This window comes from Bombus huntii, chromosome 11 (assembly GCF_024542735.1).
Source record: "Bombus huntii isolate Logan2020A chromosome 11, iyBomHunt1.1, whole genome shotgun sequence".
Classification (NCBI taxonomy): Eukaryota; Metazoa; Arthropoda; class Insecta; order Hymenoptera; family Apidae; genus Bombus; species Bombus huntii.
The window spans coordinates 714,895-729,172 of NC_066248.1; the positions used below are offsets into that span (position 1 = coordinate 714,895).

At 39.0% G+C, this 14,278-nt stretch overlaps 1 protein-coding gene across 1 annotated transcript; it reads right to left on the reverse strand.

The window, feature by feature from the left end:
* Positions 1-39: 39 nt before the first annotated feature.
* LOC126871212 (MAP kinase-interacting serine/threonine-protein kinase 1) lies at positions 40-13,932 on the reverse strand. The gene is made up of 5 exons (XM_050629776.1): positions 12,778-13,932; positions 9,101-9,238; positions 5,614-5,970; positions 4,913-5,483; positions 40-4,756 (listed from the first exon to the last, which is right to left on the reverse strand). Exons 1-5 carry the CDS (start codon positions 12,830-12,832, stop codon positions 4,294-4,296), a joined length of 1,584 nt encoding a protein of 527 aa, XP_050485733.1. The 5' UTR covers positions 12,833-13,932; the 3' UTR covers positions 40-4,293.
* Between the last annotated feature and the right edge of the window lie 346 nt (positions 13,933-14,278).

The window sequence follows — 14,278 nt, forward strand, 5'->3', positions numbered from 1 at the left end:
TTATTCGTCTTTTAAGGGCCTTTTTTCTTTTTTCCTCTCTCTCCCCCTCCCCCTCCCCCTCTCCTCTTTCTATACTGCTCTTTCGTATAATATAAAAAAGAACGTAACAAAAATGCTGCTTCTTCCAGGACATACGACAGCATGCAACACGCTTCTTTTCTCTTTCGTTTCTTTCGTTTCTTTCGTTTAAGATTAGGAACCGTAGTTCGAAGATGCAAGGGCGGTAATGCGAAAGAAGATAGAGATCTGCTGTGTATTATCAGGAAGAAACTAGTAACGTTGCGCACCTCATGCGTAAACTGTGTTAGCATACCATTGGGATATGTTCGCAATACTCTTTCACCGGTTCTTATAATTTTCGATCGATCGAAGATCGTCAACGTACCGATTATGCGATCTATTAGAAAGTTACGCGTCGTTTAAATTTTAAGCGGGAATCGTTCAACTTCGACAATGGGGAATATACATGCGATATCTTAGTTTTTTCTTTATTGGAATAGTATACGCTTTAAATCGCTATATATCACGCTGTTCGATGAACGAGTAAACGAAACTACGCTACAGATGCGTTTGCGTATACATCGTTCTAACACAAATACGAAACAATTATAAGACGCGCGAGTTTTTTTCACGATGATCGAAGAAAGACTCATCGGTAGAGTAGCGCGGTAATCTTACCTTAATCGTTAATTTTACAAACCTATACAAAGGTGTTTACCATTATCGCTTATAGGCTAAATATTGTTTTATCATTCGAGCTTGCAATGATACATACGCATACGCGTTAACGCACATACAAATATATACATACATTCGTACACGCATACAAAATACACAAAATACACATGCTCTCCAGCATGTACACTTTCGCACTCAGACGCAAATTCATTCGCGCTATTACAATTTATAGATCTATATTATTATGGCCATGGATCCTTAGTGTGATTCGTTTGCTTTCCTTACGTAAGACTTGTCGCTGCTCGTCCTTTACTCTACGTACTCTCTTCTTGCATTTCAACGTTTCTTCGAGAAATTATCCTTATATATCGCTAACATACTGATGATACACATTTGTTACGACGCACGCTCGATCGATATCGAGATTTTAACGAGATTTTATCGAGATTTTATCGAGATGATGGCAATTTGAGGGAACGCTAATCGAACGAAATACCTTGTAAGAAGAACATACCGTGTGAAAAATGGATATCGGTCGAGAATGCATTCAGTTTTCATGAAAATATTGTATTACCAAGGCTGTGATTGGTTACGCCATACGTTATTGTAATCGAACAAACGAAACGAGTAACAAAAATGCATCGCTAGAAAACCGAAAAAGAAAGATGCGTAGATGCTAGGGAAAGGCGTCCCATTGATAACACGTGACAATAATGCTGACAAACGTGTAACTTGAAAGATACGATCCCGGCGCAAATGGTAACGTATTCTTCCAGTCGTCGTTTCCAATTTGCGAAAAAATTTAGGAAACAAAAAAAAAAATAAGAAAAAAAGAAGAAAAGGCCAAGAACTCGCGGTATATTCGTGTTTCTTAATGGCTTTCGTGATTAAAAAATCACGGATCTAATTAATGTGTAATGCTTTTTTTCGTCTCTACGTCGTAAGCACATGCAACAATGATGCATGCGTATTCTTACATAATTTTTCTCACTACGAGAAATCGCTAACGCTACTTCCGCTAACAAATGTTCTCATTTTCAAGGGAATTGCCAATTTTCCTTGGAACTTGAAACATTTGGATGGACGAATTCGATGGTGTAACCGTAACTAAACATTTGTTAACGATCGCTTATACGCATTAGTCTCTGTGGCGTCTGCTGTCCATGGGATTCGAATAAAGTATGTATGTATGTATGTATGTATGATGTATATGGCAAAATGATACCTGCTATAGGAGAGAGTTCTGTTTTATGATCCTCCGTCCTCGGGAGGAAAGTCTAATAATGCTGTGCTGTCGAGCGACTTGCGTCGACTATTAGTCTCTTTATATGCAATGTAATGTAATTGTAATGTCACTGGACAAAGCTTTTCAGGGTTAATTCGTAAGAAGAAAGAATTATTAACGATTAATTTTCAACCCTGGATGGACTTCGATAGCACACAGACATTATAAGCTCTTTCTTCTCGTTCTTTTCTTCAAACACGATAGTGTGTATGTAATTTGTAACAAATTCGCGCAGCTCATCGTAACTGCCCTGAGTAAAGAGTCTCCCACCGTACAACACGACTCTATGCAACTATGATACGTAAAATAAATCGTAGTCGAAACTAGCTGTTTGTTTGCCGTTTGAAGAAAAATGCCGTTTGCAATTTTTCGTCGTTTCGTTCTTTTCTATTATTTGCTTACGATATCGATCCGAAAGAACACGCAAAATTTTATCCATCAAAATGTTCCTTAGACGATCTGCCAAAGTTCTGCCAAACTTGACGATACACGACAATGGAAATTTGCAGAGTCACGACCTTCTCTGCATCGTATACCGCGAGGTAATGGGAATGCAAGATATTTACACATTTTACGACGATGAAAATCATCAGACGGAACAAAAGAGATCGATCTTAATCGACAGAGTAAACGCGTAGTAGGTGGGCAGACGATAGAACGACGCGTTTCGTCGATAAAACTCTACAAAAATACGTAACAGTAATTAATTGGATGTGATATTCGTGTAATCTATCTTCTTTGAGAAAGTTTGTCCGTTAACGTGCGTACGCACGCGCGCGTTATCGGATATGACTCTCTCTCCCCCTCCATCCCTCTCTTTCTCTCATATTCCTGCTCTCTTTACGTTCGGTATACTCTTAATCACTTACGACGCAGGTACAATTTTTTTTCTGTATTTTTTTTTCTTTTTTTTTTCCTTTTTGTTAAACTAATCTTTTAATCTTCCTTACGTACTAACTTTCTATGAAGGTGCTTAAGAGAAATTTACAAAAAAATGGCCGTAGTTGTCGTCCCCTTTTTCCCTTCGATACAAATGCGCGTTGTTCCTTCCTTGGAATTTGCTTTACAGTATTTTCGAACTTACACTCTACTACATTCTTAGAAACCTACTGAGCAAACTATTTGTAACATGCACCAAGATGCGCGGTTTACTCTTCTTACCGCTGTTTTTTTTCGTCCGAAGATGCGTTGCTGTTGCTGCTTCTCATAATTCTCGAACAAGTTATCGTTAGAAAAGAAAAGACAAATGTAACTCGGAGATATTTTGTCGAATAATAGCTATAGTTGCAAAAATATTTAAGGCCGAACTAAAAAGAAATCGATTTAATAAAAAGAAACGAAGCAAATATACGCGTATACGATCGGTAAAAATATTCATCAAAATTATTTATTCTTTTCTTTTGCGTCTCTGTATATCCGTTTCGATAAATTGATATGAACGAGCATATACTATGTACTTTTCTAGATATCATATAATAGCGAAAGTACGCAAACGTTGTATATCTAATGTGACTTATTTTTTATATTATGCTATATGTTTTCTCATCTAATAGATACCGACGGTGGAATGTACATATTACAAATTTGTTTATTTCTTTACGTTCCTTTAACGTTCTGTACTAAATGTAATCCGAACCGAAATTAAAACATGCGCGACCGTTCAATTTTTCATATGTACGTATGTATGTATGTGTATCGAATCTGTGCTGCCTCTGCTTATGTTCGTTCATATTATTTAACGAATGTATCGTATAAAACAACATTCAACAAATAAACCGAACGAATAGCTTGTATCGATTTTAAATATTTGTAGCGCAAAGTCGAGGAGTATATTCGAACAGACTCGTCGAAACGAAACAAGAGCACAAAAGAAAAATGGAGAAAAACATAAAGTTAAAGATATATTCGGACACGATATTTCTCTGAATTCTGTAGGAAATATAGAAATTCAGGAAAAATTATTGTCTGATCAAGTGTTGTGTATTGTTGGCGTCGCGCGTGGTTAATCGTGTATCGGAGCGAACACACGTCGTTTTATGTCGTCGCTCCGTGTGTTGCTGTATATAGATATGCTCGTGTGTGTAATAACCGTGAATCGTTGCGCGAATCATTGTAATGCAGCTCTTGTTATTTTTAATGAAACACAACCTTCGCTTAGCCAATCGTAATGTCGCGCTTATGTCATTGTTACTCTTTGTCAATTAACGATAGATAACATTACTGTACACGCTTTCTTCGTATCCGTATATTTACGCGACGAACGTGTAAACACGAATTATACGCGCTACCAAGAAAGGAGACTATCGTTTCGTTCGTAAGAATGTCACCTTTCAGCCACTAACGGACGCGATAACTGTTTTGTTGGTCTGACGTTCGAGTAGATCCGAACGAGCTTTTAAACGGCGCTGCATCAAACGACTCTCGCACGGCGATGACAAACCAAACAGCCGAGGGACCGACAAGTCCCTGCCGATCAATCGATTCTTTCCAATGGTTTTCGAATCGGTCAGATCGCTACTCGAACGAATCGAACAAGATTTCAAACGCGAGTTTACATCAAATTCGTTCGAGGAATGAGTCGCGCAAACCTTACTGTGTTCGGATAATTCGCTGTTCGAGTCGGACATGTGCCCGTAAGGATGGTTATCTTCGTCCGTCGACGAAGTGGATAATCTCGGTTCCCTCTTCTCCGCCAAGTCCTCCAAATTTACGGAAAAATGTTGAAGTACCACGCGATTCACAGCCATCGCCGATTCGGCAAACGCTGACAGCTCTCTGGCAGAATTATTCCTTCTGTAAAGAGAAACGTATCTGTTATTTTTATTTCTTACGTTTATTACGCGTATCACCGCATTACGCCGATCAAACTAATTCGTGAGCGAAATTTCTTATGTCAATTGATCCAACCAGCTAAAATCGATCGATTGATAAATGCCAAGAATAACGAACCTGATAATACTAGGAGTAACGAGAGACTTTTCTGGATTTTCTACGGAGCTTGGACCAGGATTGATCCACGGATGTTTCAGAATACTCTCGGCGCTGAGCCTTTGATGGGCTTCTTTGACCAGCAAGCCTCTGATCAAATCTTTCGCATCTTCCGAAATACACCTCCATTCGTTGTCCGGAAATTCGTACCTGCCTTCTTGAATACTGCTAAATAAAAGTTGTTGGCAAGCCTCGCAATTTTCTCCTCTCTCCCAACCACAATCGGATCCGCAATTCCCATAAAAAGGTGGATAACCACAGAGAAGTATATACATGATCACGCCAAGGCTCCAGAGATCGCAACGCTTATCGTAATAATTCGCTTCTCCGGTGAAAGCTCCCACAACTTCTGGAGCCATGAAGTCGGCGCTGCCGACTGGCGTTAAGAGTTGCGGTGTAGCCACAGGACTTGACAACGAATTGTTGAACTTGATACCCGAACCAAGATCGAAGTCGCATAATTTGATCGGTATGAGCTTATCCGGATAAACGCACAAAATGTTTTCGGGTTTCAAATCCCTATGGGCGATACCTGATAGAAGCAAAGATAACACGTTCGTTAAGAGGATAAACTTGGAGGTGTTGCACGTGGACGATACCGTATAATAACATATCGAATATGTACTTAATTAAAACGATTCGAATAAAAGTGGCTTTTTTACCTTTCTTGTGAAGGAAATTTAACGCGCTTGCGATTTCTTGAATTATTTGACTGGCTTCCCGTTCGCTGAAATGAACTCTTTCTTGTATCCGACTCAACAGTTGACCACCGTTTATTTTCTCGAATACCAGATAAAACTTTACTTCGTCTTCGAAAAATTCGATCAATTGGATGATATTTGGATGGCCTTGGCAATGATGGAACGTTTCGACTTCCTTAAACACACGTGCTCGTGCGTGACCGGGAATTTTGTCGATAATTTTAACGGCATACTCCAGATCGGTATACAGCGACCTACAAGTTTGAACTGAGGCGTAAGCGCCTTCTCCAAGAACTTCGCCGGTTAATTTGTACAGTTCTGAAACAAACACGCAGTCGTATTTTAATACTAATTTTATAACTGCAGTAATATAACAATAATATAACAGAATAATATAACGATAGAATAATTTTGAGAACGGAGAGGAATATAGAAAGGAATATAATATAAGAGGGGAGAAGGGGTTGAACACGAATAGGGATGGAGAGGGAAAGGAGAGGCTGGATCAGAGAGAGAATGGGAGGAGAGAGAGAGAGAGAGAGAGACAGACAGACAGACAGACAGACAGATAGACAGAGAGACAGAGAGAGAAGCGAGGTTGACCAAAAATAATCGCATCGCGTCACGTACGCCAAAACGAACCGAGTTTCGTAGTAAGCACAACATCCTTTATTATCGCGTTTATCGGAGTAACTCGTACTTTATTCAAAGCAAAAATCGGTAGTACAGCTTTCGGAAAATCACCAATTTAAAATTCGCGTAAAATTCGGATCGCGTCTATTCTTCTCTATTTATTCTATAGTGTAATTAACGTTACGATGCGCTATCTCGATGATTCTAAAAAGGATCGACCACAGCTCGACCGAGCTCCGCCTATAGCGCGATCAATCGTCTAATCGGAAGAGTATCAACGAATGAAGGAAGCATCGTTAAGAATTTCGTACGCGTATAACTAATATATTTTTTCTGTTTCTTTGCCGACCGAGAACTTTCAACCTCTGTTGGAACTGTTGCCTGACCCTCTCGTCGCGTGTCCGCTTGCTTCTTGCTTCCCCAATAACGCAATAACACGATGCTTCCGTTTCATTCTGTACGGCTGCTCGTTCGTTTGTTCATTCCCTAGTTTCAACGTTACAACGTTACGTCGCTTCAACGTATCGTAAGCTGCTATCAACTCTCTTTTTACCTTTCCTTTTCTGTTCCCTAATCAACAGTTTTGCTCTCCCCTTAGCTCCCACCTATTCGCCTCTCGCGCCAAAGATACGATTCTCTCTCTGCTTGGCAACACCGCCGACGAATACCTAGCAACCAGAAGCCGATAATACATTTTCATGCCTCCACCGTCTCTCCGTTGCCTTTCCTTCTCCCCCTCTATGTTAAATTGCACCGCAGCACCGATTCTATTGTACACATACACATGGCATATATTCTTCGATCCGACGTCGTGATGCATAATCTATGCGTCTAATTTCATTCTCATAACATACACTTAACACGTAACGTGTATTTACCAGTGATATTTTTATGATCCTTGTTAACTAGTTTCGTATTACGAGTAAATATAATCGACGATACAGGGAAACAGAATATTTTCTAAGTTTGACAATTTTTGCATATTTAACGAGTACGCGTTAGAACACACGTGACCGTTGATTATACAAGGATTTGATCTGTGTACGATAACGAACAAGGGACCGCTTGAAACAAGAAGCTGCGAGTTACGAGACTCCACCGACTGGGAAATATCAACAAAGCGAGAGTATCTAGGAACAAGTAACGTAGAGATATCAAATTTTTACACGAATGAAAAATCCAAATATTTCATAGGATGAAAATTATTTCGTAACGATAGAATTGAGAAAACTACAAAAGAATCACGGTTAGAAAATACGCGTGTACATGGGAGTAAACGGTGAAAAGAATGGGGGGAAAGGATAATAAAGATTAGAAAGAGAAGGTAGAAATCTGAAGAGGCGATGGAGGAGCTTGAGACTCGAGACGTATCGACGAGTTAACCCGTGGCCCAGATTTGAACGTATACGGGTGCGCTCATGCCTAGTTTACTACTAGCAGTACGAAACGGAAGCTTCTCGAACACTGAAATTCTACTACTCTACCGCACTGTACAAAATCGATCGTATAGTGTGACATAATAGTTTCAACTGATCAACTCGGCTAATAATTTTGTCAAAAAGAGGTTGTATTCGTTTAATCCTATTCTAGAATACGCGATAGACGAACTGAAAACCGAATTAAACGACGCATCATCCAAATAATCGAATAAAATAAATACGCTTCGCTATTCGCGTTTTAGTTTGTCCGACATTCCGCTTTTCACGACTATTCTCTGATCTTAAACCGTCCGAAGCCTTATGTCGCTTCTACCATCGACGTTTAAGGTTCGATTTAATTTTTGCTTACAAGGTACTTAGTAGCCCTTGCGAGTAGTCCCGAAATTACATCACAATTCAATTTAAGCATACATTGATCCTCTATTAGGCGTTTTTTTTTTTTTCTTTTTTAAGATAAGAATCGCAGCGTACTCCTTATAGGCAACAAAATAGTCTAAATAAGCTTATTATAAACGTCAATCTTTACTACGAATAAATCAACTTTTTCTGTACTTCCCAGGCGCCCGGGCTTTACTTTCTATTCTCTCGAGGTAACTACTTTTCATATTGTAGCAAGCAATGTATTTACTATAGGGAGTACGATCCGTATATGTATATATATTATTATTATTATTGTTATTACGAGGAAAAAATTAAGATTGCGCGCATAATCGATTGATATACTGGTTTCGTATGAATTTCTCAAAGATTCTAAATTTGTATAGGATAACATACCTGCGGTGAGGTGAGTCATCGAGGCACGAGTGACAGAGATCGTTAACTCAAACACGTGTCCGCAGTCAAACAACGAATTGACTGTTTACTATTATCTACATTTCTACCTTGCCGTAACCTACCCTGACCGATTTTTGCACTTTCTTTTTCTCTTTATTTTTTTTTCTCTTTTTCCCGTTGATTTTCGCACTATACGATAAGATAATGGTATATGTTAGGAAAATCTTTGTATCGTACGTATATCGTACGTATATCGACCCGAGTAGCTGAATTAAAACTATGTACGTGCGATTTTTGATAGGTATGTATATTGAATCTCCAGATCGATCAATGAAAAATTCTTCAAAGATATATACGTTTATAAGAAGAATTATTCTATGCATAAACTATGCATACGTTGTCGTTGACCGAACAACGCGCACGCTATTCGATTAAATCGTCCGGGAAGAAATTCCTCGCTGCTCGGCCAACGACACAAGAGAACAGTACGGAATATTCAGTTACCCATCCACCATTATCGATATTTATCGCAGCGCAAGAGTCTACAAGTTCTTTCGTTCTCTCGCAGTGTGTCACGAATCTTTCCGTAAATCAAACTTTACCTTGAAAGCAAGCTGACATCAAAGACGATCCAGAGCGTTTCTTCTTGCGTCTTTTGCGCCTAGCTTCCTCTTGTCGAGCTTGCACGGCGCTCATTGATTCTCCTGTGGCATTCACAGTCTCTCTACAACTTGCTTCTTCTAAAACAAAAAAATTGTTAATATATATATGCTCGATTAATCGCAAGATATTCTAAGATTAAACATATATAAACGTATATGGTTAAACGTTCATACGTGAATGTATATATAGTATCACAATATCGTAATATAGTAATAATTAAATTATAGTATAGATATAAATAATATGGAAATCATGTGGGAAAACGAATAGAAAGTGTTTCTGTTCTTCGTTCGTTATTCTCGTTTTATAGAGTACATGAAAAAACATAATCGCAAAATTAAACGACGAATATCTGTTCGAAATGAACTATGTGTAAATTGTTATAAACTTAGAAACGAGTCGTGTCTCGTGTTTTATAGCTACAGTAAGAATTATCAGGGACAAACGAAGGATAATAAAGACAGAAAGAAAATCTGATCGAGAGTATAGAAAAGTAATATGTAGAAAAATTTTGCAAAGTCCCGATATACGGTAATAAGCGGGAATTAGGCAACTCTTGTTTATCCGTGAAAACAATTTCTCGAGAATCCACCGACCAAGTACATACATACACATGTATGTACATAGATACACACACGTGACAATCCCACGCGTTCATTAACGCTATATCACATACCATACAACTCGTTTATTTGTGCACATATTTACGTGCACGTAAATATTAAAAATCTTAAAAAATTACAAGTTCGCCAACACCAGGACATTACGCATTTCGCTTGATACATATTAATGATATTTATCTTACCAATCATGGATGATTACATTATTTGATTCATTTCTATAACTGGACGTATAAATACATTGTTACGGTCGAGTTAACACGACTTCTATCTACCGCCATACACTCTCTTGAAGCGAAGCCGTGATGACATACACGTGTAAGCGAAGAAGGCACAACGAATTTTGTAAATAATCCGACACGTTGAAACACGAAGCTAGTTTTTAATTTTTTTCTTTTTTTTTTTTTTTTTTTCTTTTTTATATATACGGCTTTCTGATTTAGGTGCGCAACAAGTTAGCGAGAACTACGTAAAACTATCTGTCGTTACGCTAGAAAAACTACGATTAATAATTAAGTGGGGCGACGAAAAGTAGCATAAAAGATGTTTGAAAGGTCAAGATCAAGTTGACTAGACGCACGAAGCTGTTCGATGAAATATGAGGAATCGCGCGTGATCACCATATTTGCCGACAACGCGTGGGTCATCGAGTAACACCGCGTGTGCAAATATGTATTTAATGAATCGATAAAGAGCGACGATCTTTGTTTCAATTTCAAACTCACAGCTCGAATTTAAACGATCCGATCAACGCGAGTTTGAATCTGTCACGAACAAAAGTTGCGTTTATTAGTGGAAAGATCCGACCGAAAGATACATTTACTTTCAATATGCGATCAAATAAAGGTTATCGCATTCTGATATCATAGATCTTCTTGGTACGAAGATAATTGCAATCTCAACGCGCCGAAAAACGATTTAGCCCCGGTCAAATATAATACGACATCGTAGTTAATCGCTAATGCCGAACCGAATCGCAATTTAGCCAAGAGCGAATGTGTATACTCTTCTGTTGCCTGTATCAACGATGCGATGCAACGCAATGAAACTCGATGCAAGAAGAAACACAACCAAGCACGGCAAGTACTAAGAGCTCAGGGTTCAATGACTGGCACAGAAAAGGAACGCCGCCATCTTACGCGAGATATACACACGTACGATAATGTTGCTGTATCCGCAAAACCAGCGACAATCGTCGATTCGATATAAAAAACCTAAACGTAAACCCATGTACATACATATGTATATATAGAGAATGGGGCATATTTTCTTTCTCGTCTATGAATTTCCACGAAGGAAGAAAAGAAAAGTGGAAAACAGAAAAAACGCCTTCTTTACGAAATGAGTTTCACTCTTGAACGTTTGTCTAATGTCATTTCACGCTTGACAATGTGTACGATATACACGAACACTGTATTCTAACTTTAACGCATTTCAAGGTTAAAAATTCTCCGAGGCTTGCTTTTCAATGGGTCTAGCAACAAGCAATTCTCTTTTCGTTTGCAGTAATATGTTTGGTCTTTTCTGCGAAAATTTTCAAAATGACGAATTATGACGTACGCGATATCGATCGGAAAATTTTTACCTTATGATCACGTTTCGCATTTCCAAAGAAACCATTCTCTTTAAAACGAAGAGTATTTACTAACGAATTTGACATGCGCGCGAGCATCTCTCCTCTCCTCTCTCCCTCTCTACCCTTCCATTCTTTGTTTGGGTTACCCTTACCGACACCCTTTGCGATTTGCGTCCAACTCGAACGCGAACCGACTAACCCACTTCGACCCTCAAAAATAATTCAACGATGCACGTTACATCGTCTTAGCGTCGTGTCGCGCTTCGATCCGGCTATGCTTCGTTTTCTTTCATAATACGTATCAACTTTTGCACCTTTCGCTGCACTTTGTCTCGCTGTACATTTTCGTTTCTTATTCCTTCTTACCAATATTGCAAAATTACATATTTTTATACGTTATAATTTGTTCGATATCGACGTACGAGAAACAATTTTACAACGAAACATCGAAACAAACGATTGAAACGATAAAAAAAATACGAACAAAGTACGCATAAACGAAATGCTAAAAATAACCTATTACACGCGTCAAAATAACAAGATAAAATTCGTATGATATAGTGCGATCGATGTGTGTATATGTGTCCATTTTGATACTGTCAAGTTTTTCAAGCGACATTTTAGGCGTAGACATATACATGCATATATAAAGTGGTTAAAAGAAGAGTTAGAACGGTACAGTTAAGAAAAACCCGAGAAATGTAAGATTATATTTGATATAAATTAAGTAAGATTCGGCGGAAACGTCGATTCGATTACTATAAATGTTTCACGACGGCTCGAATTATATGGTCGTAACTTAGTTACACAAAAATATACGATATTGCAAGCCCTAACCTACAAGACTCTAAACATGCAATAGAGATCTTATTTCGAATTTTAATTTTCGTGATTGAACAAATTTAAAACGAATTTAAACGAAAGGTTCTGAGATAGAAAACGCGAAGCGAAAAACACTGGGAACACGGCGCACCGGCTTCGAGAAAGTTCTTCCGTCAACCGACTTCCATTGTCACGTCCCGCGTTTCTCTACGCCGATTGATCTTGAAAATTTCTATCACCTCGCGCGATTGCTTATTTTACGCGTTTTCTTTCCTTTTTATCCGAATCATACAGTCGATTAATTTAACAGTTAACGATCGAAATAATATTTTTCTTTTTCTTCGACCAATGACAAAGCTCGCACGAAACGAAAACGATATCGCGATGAAATTTATTCGAAACAAAGTGTCACGTATCGAGAAAAATACAAAGGAAAAGTTTGATATAAACGGATGTTCATCCATTTCGTCGCATTGTTTTGGTTGGTTCATGACATTACCAGCAATGTTAAAATTGCCTCGAATGATTTTCGTATGTCATATCGTTGCGATCGCGTTTGGTTCAAAGTAAATATTTGGACAAGGAAAGATATTCTTACCTCTTGTAACTTCTTGACTCCCGTCTCCTTGTTCTTCCAAGATTTTCTCCACCATTTTTGCAACAATTCCACTTAGCTTCGATGGTTTAATATCCCAAATAAAAGGGTAAAAGAGGAAAATGTAGTTCTCGTTTGAAACAAAACTCTGTTTTGCCCTTTTTTTCTCTTCTTCGAGTCTCCTTTCTGTTTCGTCTAGCGAACAGCAATGAAACTCTTTCACCTCCTATCTCTTAATCCGATATCAATAATTATAAAAAAGAGTCAGTCGTATATACAAAAACATGTAAATCCACTAAGTTACTGATATAATCTTCTTTCCCACTATTTCAATTTCCCAAACCACTGTACGTTGCTTTCTTCGATCCTTTCTCTTCTCCCTTTACCGACGTACTCCCGTTTTTGCTTTCGCTCTCTATCTCGCTCGTTCTCGATGTTTCTGCCTCGGGATAATTCGATGTATATCAGCGTCGGTATCACAGATATAAATAAATATATAAAGACTATTTCTCTGTTTCTGTAGTTCTCGCGACTTACAGAAGCGACAAACGATGCTACACTACTACGGTAGATGATACGCGTCGTAGCTGAATCGTTTGAATAAATACTATCACAGACTTAAACACTGCGCGCCTTTTCTTCACTTTTTTCTATTTCTTTCACTTCACTGCCTTCAGAACTATAGGTATACGAATAAATAGTTCTATCGTCTTGCCTATCACTTTCGAACAGATGAGACGTTTTGTCAACGGACGAATCTTCTCCGCTGGAATCAAAATTTCTGCACGACTCCTCCTCGATTTCTTCTCAATTTCTCCTCTAACGTCGAAACTTCGGCTACTTCTGTACCCTTGAGTCTCCTGATCGTACTCTGAGACCTTTCGTCGGATAAACTAACGTTTTCCGTATACGAAAATCTCCGCGGATGGTCGCTGTTCCGTTGTCGGTATCGCACAACCTTTCGCACGTAGCGGTAGCCCGGCTCGGAAGCGCATTAAAAATCCTTCAGCTAACACATCGAGTCTTTCCTTTCACCTTCCCTCACTGCTCGGCAGCTCGTTTCCGACTGAACTTCGCAAGATGGCCACTTCGCTTACTAACAGCCTGCCCCCTCTCCAACCTCACTGCTCTCGTCCCGGCACTCCCGGCAGCATCGATGTCCACTGCTCCCACCACGCTCGTGCCGTTCCCTCTAACCTCCCCACTCCCGTGTCGTTTTACTTCTACGTAGGATCGGGCGACTTCGTCGACGCCCTCTGAAACGACGCCGCGTCACGTAGCTCTTAGTCAGGGGTTCTCGAACGCTCCGAAGTACACTCACGTAATTACCGAATCGTATGATGCAATCTTTACGTGATTTGCAATTCTATTTTCAATGAATTCATCGTCGATATTTTATAATTGAATACTTACTCGACATTTGCTTGTTACCGTGCAAATGTCGCTTAGAAAGCTATTCTATGAATTAGGAATCGCGATTGAAAGTAGTCGTGACTAATTTAAT

Bases quoted from the DNA above. Each gene is read 5' to 3' on its own strand.
- LOC126871212 (XM_050629776.1), bottom strand. From the start codon at position 12,832: ATGGTGGAGAAAATCTTGGAAGAACAAGGAGACGGGAGTCAAGAAGTT. The intron at 9,239-12,777 runs GTAAGAATATCT...TTTTTGTTTTAG, and splicing joins GAGTCAAGAAGTTACAAGAG to AAGAAGCAAGTTGTAGAGAG. The intron at 4,757-4,912 runs GTTCGTTATTCT...TTCTCTTTACAG, and splicing joins GTTACTCCTAGTATTATCAG to AAGGAATAATTCTGCCAGAG.